At 49.5% G+C, this 18,760-nt stretch overlaps 1 protein-coding gene and 1 long non-coding RNA gene across 6 annotated transcripts; one reads left to right on the top strand and one right to left on the bottom strand.

The window, feature by feature from the left end:
- Window positions 1-1,644: 1,644 nt before the first annotated feature.
- On the bottom strand, window positions 1,645-5,495 carry LOC134480814 (uncharacterized). Of its 2 annotated transcripts, none has more exons than XR_015631739.1 (3): window positions 5,419-5,495; window positions 4,589-4,750; window positions 1,645-1,836 (listed from the first exon to the last, which is right to left on the bottom strand). It is a non-coding gene; the product is annotated as an uncharacterized LOC134480814 (long non-coding RNA). The 2 variants fall into 2 exon arrangements; XR_015631740.1 differs by lacking the exon at window positions 1,645-1,836 and adding an exon at window positions 3,673-4,495.
- On the top strand, window positions 5,015-18,310 carry Arhgef15 (Rho guanine nucleotide exchange factor 15). Of its 4 annotated transcripts, none has more exons than XR_015630355.1 (18): window positions 5,015-5,126; window positions 5,575-5,610; window positions 5,879-6,061; window positions 6,890-7,545; window positions 7,798-8,148; window positions 8,417-8,474; window positions 10,151-10,209; window positions 10,289-10,500; window positions 10,627-10,787; window positions 10,941-11,093; window positions 11,589-11,718; window positions 13,901-13,975; window positions 14,074-14,166; window positions 14,247-14,407; window positions 14,556-14,659; window positions 15,005-15,087; window positions 15,199-15,303; window positions 16,591-18,310. XR_015630355.1 is itself a non-coding variant. In XM_087570409.1 (18 exons), the coding sequence occupies exons 4-18, from the start codon at window positions 6,939-6,941 to the stop codon at window positions 16,740-16,742; spliced, it is 2,553 nt and encodes an 850-aa protein (XP_087426535.1). In that variant the 5' UTR covers window positions 5,015-5,126; window positions 5,575-5,610; window positions 5,907-6,061; window positions 6,890-6,938; the 3' UTR covers window positions 16,743-18,310.
- Window positions 18,311-18,760: the final 450 nt, after the last annotated feature.

Below are 18,760 nucleotides of genomic sequence, written 5' to 3'. Positions count from 1 at the left end.
GAGCTGGGGACCGAACCCAGGGCCTTGCGCTTCCTAGGCAAGCGCTCTACCACTGAGCTAAATCCCCAACCCCCTGAGGTACACTCTTAACTTGCAATTCTAGAATTTCTATTATGGCAGCATAATGGTCACAGGTCATTAGCCTTTATAGCCTTAGGAAGAGCACAAATGCCTATGTCAGCAGAACTTTTCTTCTTTGGAAAGGGACTCAGTGATCACCAGAGGATAACCCTGATTTATCCTTTGTCCTGGGAGATAGAGAACCACAGGAAATGAAAGGCATGAGGCCACTGTAGCAGCTCCTGGATGACAAAAGCTGAAGGGAGGAGGAAAACGTCACTATCAGCATCACCATCACTCGTGGGCTAGATAGTCCGGCCAGGTCACCCCGTGCTTTGCTCGGTAAGGAACTGCTAGCTGGTATGGAGGTACATTCTCGTAATCACAGCACTCTGGAAATGGAGGCAGGAGAACCTGCAGTTCAAGGACAGCCGGGGCTACATACTGAGACTCTGTCTCAGGAAAAGAAGAGCTGGTGTGTAGATCTGTGGCAGAACACCTGCCTGGCGTGTGCAAGGCGCTGGGTTCCACGAGGAGCACCACAGAATGTTAAAAAAAAAAAAAAAGTCAGCAGATGCCTGCTTTCATAACCTTGGTCATGGTTGCACTGGATACTTTCTCCTTGCTGTGACCACATGCCTCACAAGAACAGATTAAGGGAGAAAAGGTACATTCAGCTTCATGGTTCAAACTACAGAGTCCATTGTGATGGTCTCCTGTATCCACCCATTTAGGAGGCAGGCAGACAAAAATGGAGGTTAATACTCAACTGGCTTTCTTTACTTAAAAAACTCAGTCCAGAATCTCAGCCCACGGGATGAGTGTCCTCCAAAAATCTAACCTCCCTGGCAAACACTCTCACAGATGCAAACAGAAGTATGCTTTGGGGCTGGGGATTTAGCTCAGTGGTAGAGCGCTTACCTAGGAAGCGCAAGGCCCTGGGTTCGGTCCCCAGCTCCTAGAAAAAAAGAACCCCCCCCCAAAAAAAAAAGTATGTTTCCTGGGTAATTTTAAATCTACTCAAGTTGACAGTGAAGACTATCACAAGATCAAGTTCACCCTCTTCAACCTGACACCAAACACGTGTTTTTTGGGGGGATGGGGGAGGACAAGGTTTCTCCACAGAGCCCTGACTGCCCTGGAATTCAAGGCTGGCTTTGAATCCAAAGAGATCCGCCTGCCTGTGCCTCCTGAGTGCCGAGATTAAAGGCGTCTTCATGCCTGGCCAAATACATTACTTTTAAAGCATAACATTTCACCTCTAGTCCCTGAAGCCTCACGTTGATCCTTTAAAACATTTTAATATCGGGGTTGGGGATTTAGCTCAGTGGTAGAGCGCTTGCTTAGGAAGCGCAAGGCCCTGGGTTCGGTCCCCAGCTCCAAAAAAAAGAACCAAAAAAAAAAAATCATTTTAATATCAATACCGGGCTGGAGAGATGGCTCAGTGGTTAAGAACACAGACTGCTCTTCCAGAGGTCCTGAGTTCAAATCCCAGCAACCACATGGTGGCTCACAACCATCTGTAATGGGATCTGATGCCCTCCCCTGGTGTGTCTGAAGAGAGCGACAGTATACTCACTTACATAAAAAATAAATAAACATTTTAATATCAATACCATTTCTGTGTGTGTGCACACACTCTGAGCACTGGAGTGCAGATGCAGGGCACGGCATGTATGTGGAAGTCAGAGGACAACTTTGTATAGTTGTTTGTTTATGTGGGTTCCAGGGATCCAACCCAGGTCATGAGGCCTGCACACCAAATGCCTTTACCTGCTGAGAAAATAACAGAACAACAATGTAAGGGAGGGGAAGATTATTTTGGCGACGGCTCAGGGACACAGTCCACTGTGGTAGGGAAGATATGATTGCAGGTGCATGGCCCCCTAATGAGCCCTACATGATGGATGTGTTTCCTTCCCTCATACATATGCTGACTGTGCAGAGATAAAACTTCTACTCAACAATTTTCAGTTCAGCTTTTTGTTTGCTTGCTTGTTTGGATTCTTGAGACAGCGTTTCTCTGTATAGCCATGGCTGCCTTGGAACTCATTCCGTAGACCAGGTTGGTCTTGAACTCAAGATCCTCTCAAGGTCTTTTTGTTTTTTAGATAGGGTCTTGGGCTGGAGAGATGGCTCAGCAGTTAAGAGCACTGACTACTTTTCCAGAGGTCCTGAGTTCAATTCCCAGCAACCACATGGTGGCTCACAACCATCTATAATGGGATCCAATGCCCTCTTCTGGTATGTTTAAAGACAGCTACAATGTACTCATGTAAATAAATAAATCTTAAAAAAAAGGGGGGGGGGTTGGGAATTTAGCTCAGTGGTAGAGCGCTTGCCTAGCAAGCACAAGGCCCTGGGTTCGGTCCCCAGCTCCGAAAAAAAGAAAAGAAAAAAAAAAAAAGAAAAAAGATAGGGTCTCAATCTGGGTGGTGGGGTGGTGGGGTGGTGGGGTGGTGGGGTGGTGGGGTGGTGGGGTGGTGGGGTGGTGGTGCACACCTTTAATTCCAGCACTTGGGAGACACAGACAGGTGGATTTTTATGAGTTCAGGCTCAGCCTGGTCTCCAGAGTGAGTACCAGGGCAGCCAAGGCTACACAGAGAAAAAGGGGGTTGGGGGCGCTAGAGACGGGAGAGATGGCTCAATGGTTGAGAGCACTGACTGCTCTTCCAGAGGTCCTGAGTTCAGTTCCCAGGAACCACATGGTGGCTCACAACCATCTGTAATGGGATCCAGTGCCATCTTCTGGTGTGTCTGAAGACAGCGACAGTGTACTCATATAAATAAATAAATCTTTAAAAAAAAAAATGGTCTCACTATGTAGACCCTGGTGGTACTCATATAAATGAGTCAATCTCACAGAGATTAACTGCTGCCTCCTACCCTAAGTGCTGAGGTTAAAGGTGTGTCCCCTCATGAGGGCAGGACCAGACTGCACAACCCAAAGAGACCCTTCTCTCAAAAAAAAACAAAACAAAACAAAAGCCACATGGTAGTGGTGCACACTTTAATCCCAACACTCAGGAGGCAGAGGCAAAGGGATGTCTGTGAGTTCCAGCACCGTCAGGGCCACACAGTGAAAGCCTGTCTCAAAGAAACCAAACCAAACCATCACTAAGCTTCTGTGGAGCACCTACTGTGTGCATGCCTGATACTGTTTCAGGACTTCCGGGATACATCACATTGTTAAATAAGACAGACAAATGTCTACAGGGTTACTCTCTAGTATAAAGAGAGAAGTCACAGTCTGTAAATTCAGCATATGGGATGGTACACGTATGATTACTAAGGGATGTTGGGGCTGAGAGAAGACTCAAGGGTAAAGTGCTTGCTGGACAAGTGTGAGGACCTCGTACCCAGCCATCTTTCTTTTTACTCTTTTATTTATTTCCTTCTTACTTTCTTTTTCTATTTGTTTGTTTGTCTATAGACAGAGTCTCTGGCTATCCTGGAATTTGCTCTGTAGACCAGGCTGGCCTCAAACTCACAGAGATCCACCTGCCTCTGCCTCCCAAGTGCTGGGATTCAAGGTGTGCACTACTATGATCGGCTCCTCCTTAAATTCTTTTTTTTTTTTTTTTTTTTTGGTTCTTTTTTTCGGAGCTGGGGACCGAACCCAGGGCCTTGCGCTTCCTAGGTAAGCACTCTACCACTGAGCTAAATCCCCAGCCCCCTTAAATTCTTTTTTAGAAAGGTTTATTTTATATTTAACAATATAAAAATTATTTGGGTGTATGAGCACGTGGGTGTGTGCTTGCTTTTATATGGATATGTGCTTGTGTGCACAGATGCCCAGGAAAGCCAGAGGTGTTAGATTCCCCAGCAGCTGGAGTGACAGGCAGTTGTAAGCTGCACAGTGTGGGTGCTGAGAACTGGACTTGAGTCTTCTGGAAAAGCAGAAGTGCTTTTAACTGCTGAGCCATCTCTCAGGCCTTACTTTCTTCTTCGTTAATGATTACTTTCATTTATGTGCCTGTGTGTGTGTGTGTGTGTGTGTGTGTGTGTGTGTGTGTGTGTGTGTGTGCACGCTATGCATGCTGGTGCCCTTGGAGGCTAGAAGATGGTGTCTGTGGGAAGTCTGTTTGGAAGTGTTCCTAACCACTGAGCCTTCAGCCTCCTTAGTTTCCTCACAGACCACTTAATGAGCTCTACTGCTAGCTCATACCCTCCCTTCCTTCCTTCCTTCCTTCCTTCCTTCCTTCCTTCCTTCCTTCCTTCCTTCCTTCTTTCCTTTCTTTTTTGAGACGAGGCCTGACCAGGTAGCCCAGTGGACTGAAATTTTAAAGTAGCCAGAACAGGCCTCTTTGAGAAAGTTTCTTCCAGCTGCCCGGAGGACGTGCAGGAATGCTTCATGGAGATTTCTTGGGAAGATTTTCAGGCTTTAGGCAGAACTCCAAAGATCCTAAGGTAGGAATCAGTCTGAAAGGAGAAGCTGGGAAATAGGGTAGATTGTGTAGTCTCTTAGACTTTAGGCTTTTGGCGTTCAGCAAGAAGGGGTTTAAACCATCTTTGAATACAAACTTACCTGATTTTCTTCCCAGTATCTGGATGTGTTCCTGTGGAGTGACATCTGACAGGGACCTGCCCCTGCAACTCCCAGCAGCCTCCCTCCCAGGCTTGGGTAGGGTTCACTCCACCCCGTTCAGTTGTTTTTACGACATGCTCCCAGCCCTGCAAGCTCAGTTTCCTAATCAGAGAGCAAATTAAAGGTGGCAGGCACTCCACGACCTGTCTTCCCTTCCCCTCAGGCGTTGACTTTTAGGACAGTCACTGTGGGAGCCTCCGAGTGCAACTCTAAGAGTTGGGGCTCAGAGAAACTGGGAATGCAGAATAGTGCATCTAGAGAATCCCCTTCCCCACCATCCTCAACACTCCCACCCCTGGTCTGACACAATGGCTGGGTGGGGCCGAGGAACTGGTTTCCTCTGTGGAGATGGAAATCTGGGCCTTCAGTTCCCGCCTCAGAGACAGAGGAACAGTTATTTGGTGAGGTTGGGCAGCCTTTGGTGCTCGGAGGGGACAGGAAGATGAGCTGAAAACAAAAACTACCTCAAACCATAAAGGTAAACTCCTGGGGGCCTTTACAGATGTGGGGAAGGGTGAAGAAGAGAGGTTCCCTCAGTGCAAGTGTGGTTAGCTCACACCAAGACAATAGGTTGGAAATAGGGAAGACGGTTGTGTACGCCAGACAGACATCCCTTAGCTAAGAGGGAGGCATGAGGATGGTCATGCCGTACTGCATGACCAAGGCTGCCTACCCTCATTTGAACATTCCACCCACCCCCACCCGCACCCACCCACGTCGCACAGCAGTACAGGTGAAGGTGCACACGTAAAATGGCCTCCTCTGCATACCTGAGTTCCAGGCTTTTTAATCTCCAACACCTTGGACGCCAGATTCCTCACATCCTCTAGGCCCGGTGTGCGCATGTGGAGCTTGGTGTGGTTGGGGGTGGTGGTGTCCGGTTGGGAGGAGGATCTGATTCCTGTTTCCTGCCCCTACTCACTCAGCCCTCGGAGGTGACTGGGAGTGGAGGGAACTGGAGGGTAAGTGCTTGGGGCCCCCGGACTATCTGGGCTCGTAAAGGCCTCAGTCTGGAGTGGGGAAGGAAATAACTGAAGGTACCTAGGATGGGGAAGGGTGGGTTCCCCAAAGGGGCAGAAGCTGGGGAGCGGGAGGCCAAGCTTGGGTAACCGCACTGAGTGGCTGGCTTACTGGCACTGAGTGAGCTGCCATCTAAGGGGTCTCCAATACCCATCCTTTCTCAAGAACTTAACCTGGGACTTAGAAGGCTCTGATTTCTGACTGCTATAGGGAATTTTGAGGCTCTCTTGTGTCCCAGCTCTGCTTCCCAACCTCCTGGTCCTCAAGAGGAAGAGCAGCACAGGTCCCACCGTCCTTGCGCTGCTGGTTCTGTGCCTTGGCTTGGACTCGTAACCACCTCCCTGACATTAGACCCAGCATCCCACTGGAGCTTCTTTCTATGACCAGACCCAGGTATAGCAGGAATAAGGATGGGAAGCAGAGGAGACCAGGCTGGGGCCTCCTGGTCTCCTGGGGTCAGAGGCTCCAGGAATCTTCATGGCAGGAAAAGGAGACTAAAAATAATCCGGAAAGGGAGAGTCCGGGAGAGAGGAACTGGGAAATGGGAGGGGGGAGGAGGGGCACCCAGAGTAGGGAAACAGTGATACATCCCTCGGCTCAGGCACCACAAACACACACACGCACACGCACACGCACTGTGCTCGCACCACACGCTTCTTGATGTGTCTGTGACCAGCCACAATTGACTCCACTCTTCCACAGCACAGCCTCCCAGTGCACACTCAACTCCCCAACTCCCACTAATCCAACACAGTGGATAACAGGGCACACTGGCTTACATAAACTCCTACACATGGTGACTACACCAGCAAGCTGAGTTCTCCTCACTGAATCTTGTTACCCCTGCTTTCCCATCCTTCCCAATGGCCTGTCCTTATCCCCACTGTGTCCTCTTGGCTTGACTGTGACAGCAGAAATCAAAGGATAGCAGGACATTGGGGCACAGCTCCAGAGGCTGAGGCAGGAGGAACAGAAGTTTTGAGGCCAATCTGGGATGCAGAATGAGAGACTCTGTCTTAAAAAAGGAAAAGCTGCTCAGGAGGGCCTAGGGGCAGAATGAGGAGGGGTGAGGGGTGAAGAAAGAAGACAGTAGAGATGAAGAAGAGAGGGAATGTAACCAGCCTTCTCTCCTGACTTAAAAAAAAACGTGGCTTCAGATGGCCTCAGTCCACCCACCCAGGGAGACACTGAGGGGCAGTTTCTTCCTTCCACCTTCCTCAGGGGATGACTTCCGCAGAACACCCCACTCCTTGGAAACACTCAGAAGACAATGTCAGCTCAGTCTCTCCCTGCAGCAACGCCCCCTACCCTGAAGCCCCCTCGGATCATCCGCCCCCGACCCCCATCTCGGCATAGGGCTCCACACTCCCCGGGGCCTCCGCACAATGGCTCCTCTCCGAAAGCACTTCCTCAAATATCCAATGATGCATCAGCCTCAGTGTGCACCTCCATCTTCTGGGAACCCCCCACGGGTTCCCTGAAGCCCCCTGCTCTTCTGCCTCCCTCAGTTTCTAGAGCCAGCCTGGACTCTCAGACTTCCCCTGACTCACCTTCCAGCACACCAAGTCCCAGCCCAGTGTCCCGGCGCTCCATCTCCCCAGAACCAGCTCCCTGCTCTCCGGTACCCCCGCCCAAGCCCTCTGGATCTTCCCGAACACCTTTGCCCTTGGGCCCCGTGCCTCTCCAGGATGGCTCTGCCTCAGCCCCTGGCACGGTTCGCAGACTGGCCGGCAAGTTTGAATGGGGAGCTGAAGGCAAGGCCCAGTCGGCAGACTCCCTGGAACGGTGCTCCCAAGGGAGCACGGATGTGAATGGGGAGAAAGAGACTCTCCAAGTCGGCCTTTCGGGGAATGGGTCCCAGGAGAATGGCACTCCCGGTAAGCACAGGGTGCAGCGGGGTGACCTTAACATAGCTCTTTGTTTTCAATGTTTAAAGACTTTAAAGGGGTAACGTTTCTAATGTAGATTTTATGTTTGAGAAATTTATTTTCTTTGTTGCTTAGAGTTTGCAGACAGTCAGGGTGCAGGACATCTATAGATACCTGGGTTGATCCTTGATGTGGGAGGAGTTATAAATGAATGAGGCAGGCCCCAAGGACTTCTTGCTTAGGCAACCCCTTCTATCACAGATGCTGCCCTGGCCTGCCCTCCATGCTGTCCCTGTGTCTGCCATGTAGCAAAACCCGGCCTGGAGCTCCGATGGGTGCCTGTGGGAAGTTCTGACGACATCCTCAGGGCTCCCTGCCGGGCATCTCCACTCCGAGCCTCCCGCTCCCGTATCAACCCTCCAGTCATCAGTCACCCTCCAGTTGTGCTCACATCCTATCGCTCCACTGCGGAGCGCAAACTCCTACCTCCCCTCAAGCCTCCCAAGCCAACTAGAGTCAGACAGGACACCAGCACCTCTGGGGAGCTTCCACAGCCGGACCTGGAACTGCCTTCAGAAGATGGAATCCAAGCAGCTCCAAAGGCCTGGGAAGGTAGGGAGAGGGGGCGGGGCTGGAGTGATAGGCTCTCTGGGTTTTGGGGAACACCGGAGTAGGGTGGGATGTGGGGGAGGGTGGGATTTGTGGGGTGGGGGTGGGGCTGAGTGGCCAGCTACCCCCCTACCACACCCTGGACTTTTCGTTTTTCTACCGTCTGCTGCTCTGGAGTTAAGGGGAGTGGTATTCTTGGTGTCAGTCTTCATTTAGGGCTGGGGCTCAGTGTCTGGAGGTTAGCTCTGGTCACTCTGGCTTCTCTCTCCAGGGGACAGACCTGAAGAAGCTCCTCAGAACGCTCCTCCTCCGGTAGCCTTGGAGGGAAGGTACTGAACTCCTCACCTTTGCTTCCCCTAGCTTTACCCCACTCTCACCTAAGGGTAGACTAACCTTCAAGTCCGATGAATACTACCCTATCCAGGTAGAAGAGGAAAGGGTCAGGGATCCAGAAATAAGGAGCCCAGCTTTCTAATCTGACCTATGTTCTTTGTTAGTTATGCAACCTTAAATAAATTCTCTTTTCTGGGTCTCAGTCCTTAAGAAATAGGGATAAGCATGTCTCTGTTCTATTGGGTTATTGAGGGATAATAACCCGATATCAGGTTATTGAGGCACTCAACAGTCTGAGGCAGAAAAATCAGGAGTTGAGGCCAGCCTGGGATATGTATCATAGTTCATTTTCAAAGCAACAGCAACAACAGACCAAAACCAAAACAAAGCAACATACAAACAGACACAAAAGGCAGGACCAGGTTCTGCTTAAATTTTTCTTTTCTTTTCTTTTCTTTTCTTTTTTTTTTTTTTCTTTTTTTCGGAGCTGGGGACCGAACCCAGGGCCTTGCGTTTGCTAGACAAGCGCTCTACCACTGAGCTAAATCTCCAACCCCTTAAATTTTCTTATTGTGAGTTTATATTTTAAATATTTCAAAGATTTATTCATTCATTCATTCATTCATTCATTCATTCATTTGGTTTTTTTTTTTTTTTCAGACACAGGGTTTCTCTGTGGTCCTTGATGTTTAGAACTTGCTTTGTAGACCAGGCTGGCCTCAAATGCACATAACTCCTCCTGCCTCTGCCTCCCTAGTGCTGGGATTAAAGGTATGCAGCACCATGCCTGACTAAAATTTATTTTTAAATATGTGTGAGTGTGAGTGCAGACACAGGTACCTTCTCCCCCCACTCACATACACACATCATAGGCTGAGTTTACGAGCAGTGTAAGCCACCTGATGTGGGTGCTGGGAATCAAACTCAGGTCCTCTGCAGGAGTAGTACATTCTTGGGTGGAGAGATGGCTCAGTGGTTAAGAGTACTGACTGTTCTTCCAGAGGTCCTGAGTTCAAATCCCAGCAACCACATGGTGACTCACAACCATCTAGAATGGGATCCGACACCCTCTTCTGGTGTATCTGAAGACAGCTACAGTATACTTATATATAGTGAATAAATAAATCTTAAAAAAAAAAAAAAGAGTAGTACATTCTCCTAACCACTGGAGCCATTTCTCAAATCCTCTATTAAAATTATTGTTGGCACAACTGTTTGGTACCCATAATCGTCCATTTTGTTTTCTGGGCTTGCTAATCATCCTAGACTTGTTGATTTTTAAACCAGAATAACCCAAGTATAGTATACATTTGTTTAGAAGATATTTACTGCAGCAGCTTGTAACTTCAGTGAATGACAGGCAACCGGGAGCGGGAAGACAGGGAGCCACCCTTGTGAGAGTTTGATCAAGCCACAAAGACCTTCCAGACAATGGGCATATGTGAGAGGGCTGGGGGAGGGACTTGGAAGTATCTGCTGCACTGTTGTCGAGATAGCAGGAATGTATAGGACCTGATTTGTCAAGGGCCTCCCCTGCAACAGGCACAAACATATGGGATTTGATCAGGGGAGCTGTCAGGGTCCCTCCATACAATGTGCATCTCTCTCTTCTGGTATCCTGTGAATTACTTCCACACGTGGACCCCACATGTATGCCTTTCTTTCTCTACAGGGAGGAGGAAGGGCTGGAGGGGCTGAAGGAGCTGCAGTGGGAGCTGCCCCTGCAGGACGGTAGGTCTTTATTGTGACAGGCAGGAAGGAAGGGTTCTGGGGCCCTGGACTTCCCTGATGTTCTCTGTCTACCTTCCAGAACCTTTATACCAGACTTACCGAGCAGCTGTGCTGTCAGAGGAGCTGTGGGGTGTGGGTGAGGATGGGGGTCCCTCTCCAGCTAATCCTGGAGAAGCTCCCACCTTCTCCAGGCTCCCTGGACCTCGAAACACTCTGTGGCAGGAGCTCCCGGCTGTGCGAGGCAGTGGTCTCTTAGAGAGTCTAAGCCCCCAGGAAAGGCGCATGCAGGAGGTGGGTACCCCTGGGTGGAACTGAGAAGGGTGGGATAGGGGATAGGGAAGGTACATGACCTGAGTCCTGGGGTGGTTGTGAGGTGGCTGGCTGCCCCCTCTACTGTGGCTCTGCTCTCCTGGCTAGAGCCTGTTTGAGGTGGTGACATCAGAGGCCTCCTACCTGCGCTCCCTGAGGCTGCTGACCGACACCTTCGTCCTGAGCCAGGCTCTCCGGGACACCCTCACTCCTCGGGATCATCATACGCTCTTCTCCAATGTGCAGAGAGTCCAGAGTGTCAGTGAGCGGTCAGTGGGGCCCTGTCTTCCTACGAATCTGGGTGTTGGGCCGCAAGCATCCTCATTGGCTTCCTCCCTCTTCTGCATCTTTCCTTTCACTCACCCTGAAAAACCTGGAAAAGCAGGCTTTCTGTCCATCAATTGCTTTTTCTATACTTTCAGGTTTCTAGGAACACTGCTGTCACGTGTTCGTTCCTCCCCACACATCTCTGACCTGTGTGACGTGGTGCACGCCCACGCAGTTGGTCCTTTCTCCGTGTATGTGGATTACGTTCGGAACCAGCAGTATCAAGAGGAGACGTATAGCCGCCTTATGTGAGCTTTCTCCTTTCTCCCTAGGAATGTGTTCCAAAACCACCCGTGGATAGTACTGAACCTTAAATGTACATACCTGCGAAGACAATCTATAAACTAGGCCCAGTAATAGATAAATAATAACATAATGAAATAGAAAATTAGATCAGTATAATGTAATAAAATTGTCAGCGTCGCTACTCTCGTACTTTGTGGACTTTAGTAAGTAAAATAAGGATTACCGGGGTTGGGGATTTAGCTCAGTGGTAGAGCGCTTGCCTAGCAAGCGCAAGGCCCTGGGTTCGGTCCCCAGCTCCGAAAAAAAGAAAAGAAAAAAAAAATAAAAAAATAAAGGTGCTGGATAATTGATATTAGGAACGCAAAGCTATGGATAAGGGGTTTCTGTATCCCAGAGTCGGAGGAAGCTGTGAAATCTTAAGGCTGAGGCCAGAGCTGGCTGGAGGCGTTCAGGGCCCCACTTCAGGCAGTTCCTAAGCAACTGGGCTTTCCTTGCAGGGATACAAACGTGCGATTCTCTGCGGAGCTGCGCAGGCTACAGAGCCTCCCCAAATGCGAGCGGCTCCCACTGCCATCTTTCCTGCTACTGCCCTTCCAGCGCATCACCCGCCTCCGGATGTTGTTACAGGTACTGTCTCAGTGGCTCCTGTCCCAACCCACCCCGCTGTGGAAACTCTCCAAAGCGTCTGGTCTAGTTATCACTATTTCCCACCCCACCATGATCTCAGAAGTCTTCTCAGGACGACATCTTCTGAACGGCCCTCAGTTCCCTCAATGCCTGGGGTGCAGGCTGGGCCGGGGACAGGACTGGACAGATTGGTTTAGAGAAAAGGCCTTCTAGACTTTTCTGCTTAGCTTCGAACTAGTTGAGATTTCCAAAGGAACCAACAGTAGTTTTGGGGAGGACTGAAAAAAAAAAAAAAAACCCAAACCTTAGCTATTCCAGTATTTGTGAACTTCAAAGAACCGTGGTAAATGCGAAGATTTACAGTGTATCTATAAAATTCAATTTTTATGGTGGTTGTAAGGTAGGCTGAGAGCTGCAGACAGTTTGCCTAGGTTGTATAAAGGTAGGCCTTGAACAGTCTCCCATGTAACTGATTAAAATAATAAATGAAAAAGTTCCTCAGTGGGATAATACTGAGAAAGAAAAATGGGGGTTTCGAGAAACACTGTTTTGTTTGTTTCTTTGATTCCTTTTTTTTTTTTTTTTTTTTTTTTTTCCCACGATGGAGTTTCTCTGTGTAGCCCTGGCTGTCCTGGAACTTGCTCTGTAGATGAGGCTGACCTCAAACACAGAGACCTACCTGCCTCTGAGATCCCCAGTGCTGGGCCTAGAAGCCCGTGTCCAGCTTTCTTTTTCTTCTTTTAGACAAGGTCTCCCTCATTATGTAGTTCTGGCTGCCTTGGTCTGCCTGCCAGGCATGCCTGGCGCCTCGGAGCTCTGCCTGCCTGTTCCTATAGAGTGCTGGGATTAAAGGCTTGCGCTTCCATGCCTGGTGGTACTGGAATCTCAATGTGAAGCGTCTCCAGCTCAGTGATGGGGAAAAAGGAAATCTACTTCCTTTGTTTTGAGACGGTTGGCTTTGGTGTTTGTTTTGTTTTTGTTTGGTTATTGTTGTTGTTGTTTAGAACTCACTACACAGCTCAGGCTGGCCTCAAACTTGCAGTCTTCTGCCCCAGTCTCTTGAGTGTTGGGATAAATTTTTGTTATTTAGTTATTTAGTTAGTTAGTTAGTTACTTTTTAGAGACAGGGTTTCTCTGTGTATCCTGGCCTCATAGAGATCATCCACCTGCCTCTGCCTCCCCATTGCAGTGATCAAAGGCTTGTGCACCAGCCGGGCTGGCTTTCTTTCTTTCTTTCTTCCTTTCTCTCTTTCTTTCTTTCAAGTTTAATTCTTTTTTATCTGTGGGAGGATCAAACTGATGCCTCACTCACGCTAAACAGGCTCTGCCACTGAGCTGCCAACCCCAGTTCCCTTGAGTTTTACTCAGCCTTGTCTGGCGTTCATGTAGACGCCATAGTAACTATAATACCACACTAACTCGCTGATTGCTGAGTGTGCCGTTAGAGACCCTGTTCTAAATGTTCCACACATGTATAACCCCAGTGACAAGTGTGGAAGGGCAGAAACCATGATTTATCAGACTTTATAAAGGAGGAAACTGAGGTGCAGTTTGAATAACGTGACCTAGGTCATGTAAAAATAGTGGACGGAGCCAGCTGTGATGGTGCACCCCTGTAATCCCAGCATTCCAGAGGCTGGGCAGAAGGATTCACACCTCGAAGCCAGCCAGAGCTGCTTAGCAAAAAAAAAAAAAAAAAAAAAAAAGTCATCTCAGAAAAACAAACACACTAAAAATAAATAGAAATTCAGGCATTTCTAACTGTCCTGCTCTATTGTTAGGCTAGTAATTAAAAAAAAAAGGGCGGGGGGGGTTGGGGATTTAGCTCAGTGGTAGAGCGCTTGCCTAGCAAGCGCAAGGCCCTGGGTTCAGTCCCCAGCTCCGAAAAAAAGAAAAAAAAAAAAAAGACACCCCCCACTATCATTTATGATGTGCCAAGGACCTATGCTATGTCCTCTTTATATATCACTTCCTCGATACCTCATAATGTTAACATGCTAAGTAGACATCAGCTCCAGCCTGAGGCTCTGAGAGCTAACCTGACTTGCTCAGGCTCTGGCAGCTGGTATTGGTAGGTCTCACCCCTAAACCGAACATTTGGCAAAGCTGGGCTGCGTCCACAGCACCTCAGAATCTCAGGGGCGCAGAGGATGATCTCAGTTCCTTTTCTCTTTGTTTCCAGAATATCCTAAGCCAGACAGAGGAGGGGTCCAGTCGTCAGGAGAATGCCCAGAAGGCCTTGGGTGCTGTGAGCAAGGTGGGCAGAAGGGAAGCTGAGGAGGGAAGAGGTGCCAAGTGGCAGCGGGGAAGTGGAGGGGAATATGCTGGGATGGGTGACTGGATCCTCCTCACCAGATCATTGAGCGCTGCAGCGCTGAGGTGGGGCGCATGAAGCAGACTGAAGAGCTCATCCGACTCACCCAAAGGTTGCGCTTTCACAAAGTCAAGGTTAGTCCCGCCTAGACTCTTCCTTTAGCCTTTCCTCACCTTGCTGCGAGGTTAGTGCCTTCTCTTTTTTCGTCTCCCAGGCTCTCCCGCTGGTCTCCTGGTCACGGCGCCTGGAATTGCAGGGGGAGCTGACCGAGTTGGGGTGTCGGAGGGGTGGTGTGCTCTTCACCTCCCGCCCGCGCTTCACTCCCCTCTGCCTGCTGCTCTTCAGTGACCTGCTGCTTATAACTCAGCCCAAGAGGTGGGTCCTGCGTGGGAGGGGCGGGAGCCTGAGCCTAAGTAGGAAAGAGGCATCTAGCAGGACCCTTGCTCTCCTCTGAACGCCCTCTTCCCTGGGCAGTGGGCAGCGGCTGCAGGTTCTGGACTATGCCCATCGCTCCCTGGTGCAGGCCCAGCAGGTTCCTGACCCATCTGGACCCCCTACATTCCGACTCTCGCTTCTCAGCAACCACCAGGGCCGCCCCACCCACAGGCTACTCCAAGCGGCCTCACTGTGAGTCATGTCTGTAGAAAACACTCTTGGGGGCTGAGGATATGGCTCAGTTGTAGAGAGCTTACCTAGCACACCTGAGACTCAGTCCTCAGCAGCCAAAGAAAACAAACCAGTCTGGTGGCATACCTTTATTATCTGAGCACTGGGAAGACTGGGATAGGGAGGAAGACCATGAATGGGGAGCCAGCTTGGGCAGCCTTGTCAAAACATGCAGACAAGCAAGCCACTGTTAGGACCCTCAGTCTCTATATTCTATTTCTGTTCTCTCTCCTCTGCTGCCCTTCTTCCCCCAGGAGTATCTCTGGGCCAACTATGAACCCCCTTACCTCCTATGTTCACCACTAGGTCAGACATGCAGCGCTGGCTAGGAGCCTTCCCTACCCCAGGCCCCCTTCCCTGTTCCCCAGACACCATCTATGAGGACTGTGGTAAGCATCTGTCAAAGGGAGGAGGGAAAGAAATGTGAGTCTAAGGGGAATATGGGATGGCATCTAGGAAGAGCGAGGGGTCCAACTGAAGTGTTACCCACACTTCACCAGAGTGTTCCCAGGAGCTATGTTCAGAGCCATCTACACCTTCCAAGACTGAGGGGCAAAGTCTGGAGTCCAAGGCTCCCCGAAAGCATCTGCACAAGAATCCAGAAGGTGAGCAAGAGTTTTTCATTTACTCCTTCAGCAAACATTTACTGAACATCAGGAGACAAACACATAATGTATCCTGCTCTGCTCTGGGTAAGATTTTTTCCCCTAGGCAGTGCTGGGATCTAGGCCTTGCCTCACACAGGATAGGCAAATGCTGTGCTAATGAGCCACGAGCTGGCCCTGAAGCAAGCTTTCTTTTTTTTTCTTTTTTCTTTTTTTTTTTTTTTCCTTTTTCTTCGGAACTGGGGACTGAACCCAGGGCCTTGCGTTTGCTAGGCAAGCGCTCTACCACTAAGCTAAATCCCCAACCCCTGAAGCAAGCTTTCTAATGAGGAAGCAGACAGGGAAGGAAGGATAAGTGAGCCTGGTGTGGTGGCGCTGGTGTTGATCTCTCAGAGCTGGTGTTGGTCTCTCAGTCTGTCACTTGGGAGGCACAGGTAAGGCCAGCCTGGTCTATACAGTGAGTTTCAGGCAAGCCAGGGCTACATAGTGAGACCCCTTCTCTCTTCTTTTTTTTTTTTATTTTTGTTTTTCAAGATAAGGTTTCTCCGTGCAGCCCTGGCTGTCCTGGAACCTGCTCTGTAGACTAGGCTAGCCTCGAACTCTGAGATCCACCTGTGTCCAGACGAGTACGAGTGGACCAGCGGGAGGGCAAAGGCCGAGTACATGCTGTGCAATAAAGGACCTGGCAGGACACGAGTGTGCCTAGACTGATCCAGAGAAGGGAATGAGGGAAGCACAGGAGGTCACAGAGAAAAGAGAGATGAGATCTTGCAGTCCTTTACAAGGGTTCTTTCTTCACGTTTACTTTTCTTTATTCTCTTTCTTTTTTAGATTTATCTATTTTATTATTTGATGTGTTTGGGTGTTTTGCCTGTATGTATGTCTGTGCACATGCGTATGCCTGGTGCCTGCTGAAGTCAGAAGAGGGCACTGGATCCCTTGGGATTGGAGTTTCAGATGGTTGTCTGGGTCACCATGTGGGTAATGGGAATCAAACCTGGGTCCTCTGGAAGAGCACTGGTTTCTCTTAACCGCTGAGCCAGCTCTCAAGCTCAGAAGTTCTTCTGATTGAGTGACAAGGGCAGTCACTTAGGACCCAGCACAGAATTGATACAGACCCTCTCAGATGCTGATGTCCTTTCCAGTAGCACTAGTGACTGAAGTTGAATGTTCTGGTCTTCTCCATTAATCCCCAACCCACCATGTCCTGAGACCTGAGGATCCCCTCCCTCAATTCTATCACCTGACCTCTGGCCTGCTCTACACAAGTCTTTTTCCCCTCCTCAGGTTGGCTTAAGGGGCTTCCTGGAGCTTTCCCTGCCCAACTGGTGTGTGAAGTCACAGGAGAACATGAAAGGAGAAAGCATCTTCGCCAGCATCAGAAGCTCCTTGAGGCTGCAGGACCCTCTTCAGACACTCCTGACACCCCTCAACCTTAGGGCAGCCTAGGGAGGAACAGATTGGGACACTGGCAGCAGCATGGGGAAGACAAAGTCTGCCCATCCATCCATCCAACCATCCATCTGTCCATCCATCCATTTATCTGCTGTCAGTGGAAACACTACCTCTAGAGGCAACCAATAGGAATAGAGCAGCTAATGAAACAAGACCATATAAGCCCACAACAAGAAAGAATGGGGACAGCTCGAATTGTGTTGCCAATGGAGACAGAGGCCCTGGCCAGTGAGCATCACAGTATGTCTACAACCATGGAAGATGAAGCAGGGGCATTGTATTGAGAAATGGTGTCATTGGAGTAGTCTGTCCTATAGACAACAGGGATGGGATGGGACCCATCCAGCCAAAGTGATTTAGGCCCAAGTAATCATTCTTGGTTTTACAGAAGCTACTGGTCCTGCTTTTTGAGTATAGGAAGTATTAAATTAATCTAATACTTCTGTTTTGGGGCTACTTTCTCTGCCCGCTTAAACCACTTTCTTTCTTCTAGAAGAATCCAGAGTGGAGACTGCACCTCAGAGAACATGAGTGCATGTATGTCCATGTATATGTGTATCTAGGAAGGCAACTGTGCTGAATGGTGTGTGTGTGTGTGTGTGTGTGTGTGTGTGTGTGTGTGTGTGTGTGTGTCTATGAGAGAGAGAGAGAGAGAGAGAGAGAGAGAGAGAGAGAGAGAGAGAGAGCACATACCTCTCCTGTCGGTGACTGAATACATCTTTTTCTTTTTCTCTCCTGTTTATCCTCTCATTTTCTACAAAGAAGCCATATGCCCTGAGTTCTAAAAGAGAGTACCAATCTTTAGCTTGCCTAAAGATTGGGGCTGTGATGAGAGCCATGGATTCTGGTCTCTTGGTACTCTCTGGGTTCTATGACAGTTGAAGGGTGGTATCGTGAAGCAGTTGGTGGCCTGCCAAGGAAGGCACTGAGGACTAAGCAGTTGGGGAATGAGATCCTCTGCAGTCTGTGGGCCTCTTCCTGTTCCAAGCATTGACCTCAGTGATCCATGTCTGCTATGCATCATCTCCCAGCTTGAATTGTCATCGTGATGCCAGCCAGCCTCAGCCTCAGGCTGCAGAGCAAGGTGGATCCCAGGCCAGCCAGCAACAATCCTGAGCCTCTCCTATCCTGATCCTTTCAGAAGCAGAAGGCTGAACTCAGGAGAGAATAGAGAACTGGTGGTGTTGCTCAGACTCAACCAAGGTTTGTGCTGGAGAACCTGTCCTGTGTGGTGCTGGAGAGGTGAAGGCGAAGACAGTAGAACAGAGAGTTGCTGGGCTTGTGGCAAGGGCTTCCTAGATCTTCACAACTGTGCAATACTGTTCCTTCATGCATGACAACCTGCCCAGATAGAGACTGCCCGGATGACTATGGGAGGGGTACAATGACTCTGGGGACTTGAAGACAGAAGGGCACTTTGCGTGTCCATAGTTTTCATCCAGCAAAGTGCCAGCCACATGGGAAACCTTCAATAAATGTCGGTGGCATCATACCAGGGCTCTTCAGAGCTGGAAAGAGCAGTGGTCTACAAATAAAGTTTTGTGTGGGGGCAGAGTGTGGTTGCACCGGTGCCATGAACAGGTGTGGTCTCCGCTGGAACTAGGGCTCAGGAAGCAGGTACAAGGCCTGCCTGGAGTGTGTTGGCTCCTGCAGTTTCTTAAGGGAGCCATGTTTGCAGTGGACTACAGCTACTGTTGCTAGGGTTGTTGGAGACTGGGAAAGAGGGCAGGGTCACAGTGGTTGGAACTGGTTAGAGGGTACAGTCCAAGGTCAAAGGAACAGAGAGTCAGCAACAAAGGCCTTTCACAGACCAGTCAAGTGTCTGATTCTATTCTGTGCCTGCTCCTTGACCACCTCTTATGTGCCAGGCATAGTTCTGGCAGACAAAAAAGACAGTGTAAAAAGGGCCCTTCGCCTTAGGGGGCCTATATTGGTTTGAGTAGATTCTGAAATCAACACATTAATGGGTAGGATGAAGTTGGGATGCACTGTTACAAAGAAA

This window comes from Rattus norvegicus, chromosome 10, assembly GCF_021556685.1.
Source record: "Rattus norvegicus strain SHRSP/BbbUtx chromosome 10, alternate assembly SHRSP_T2T, whole genome shotgun sequence".
Taxonomy (NCBI): Eukaryota; Metazoa; Chordata; class Mammalia; order Rodentia; family Muridae; genus Rattus; species Rattus norvegicus.
Note: the sequence above shows the minus strand (reverse complement) of the source record. Positions and strands in the feature narration are given on the sequence as shown.

What these genes read in the sequence shown, in the direction of transcription:
- Arhgef15 (XM_087570409.1), top strand. Translation starts at nt 6,939, where the DNA reads ATGTCAGCTCAGTCTCTCCCTGCAGCAACGCCCCCTACCCTGAAGCCC. An exon ending in CCAGGAGAATGGCACTCCCG is followed by an intron (nt 7,546 to 7,797) that starts GTAAGCACAGGG and finishes CTTCTATCACAG; the next exon opens with ATGCTGCCCTGGCCTGCCCT. An exon ending in CTACTCCAAGCGGCCTCACT is followed by an intron (nt 14,660 to 15,004) that starts GTGAGTCATGTC and finishes GTTCACCACTAG; the next exon opens with GTCAGACATGCAGCGCTGGC.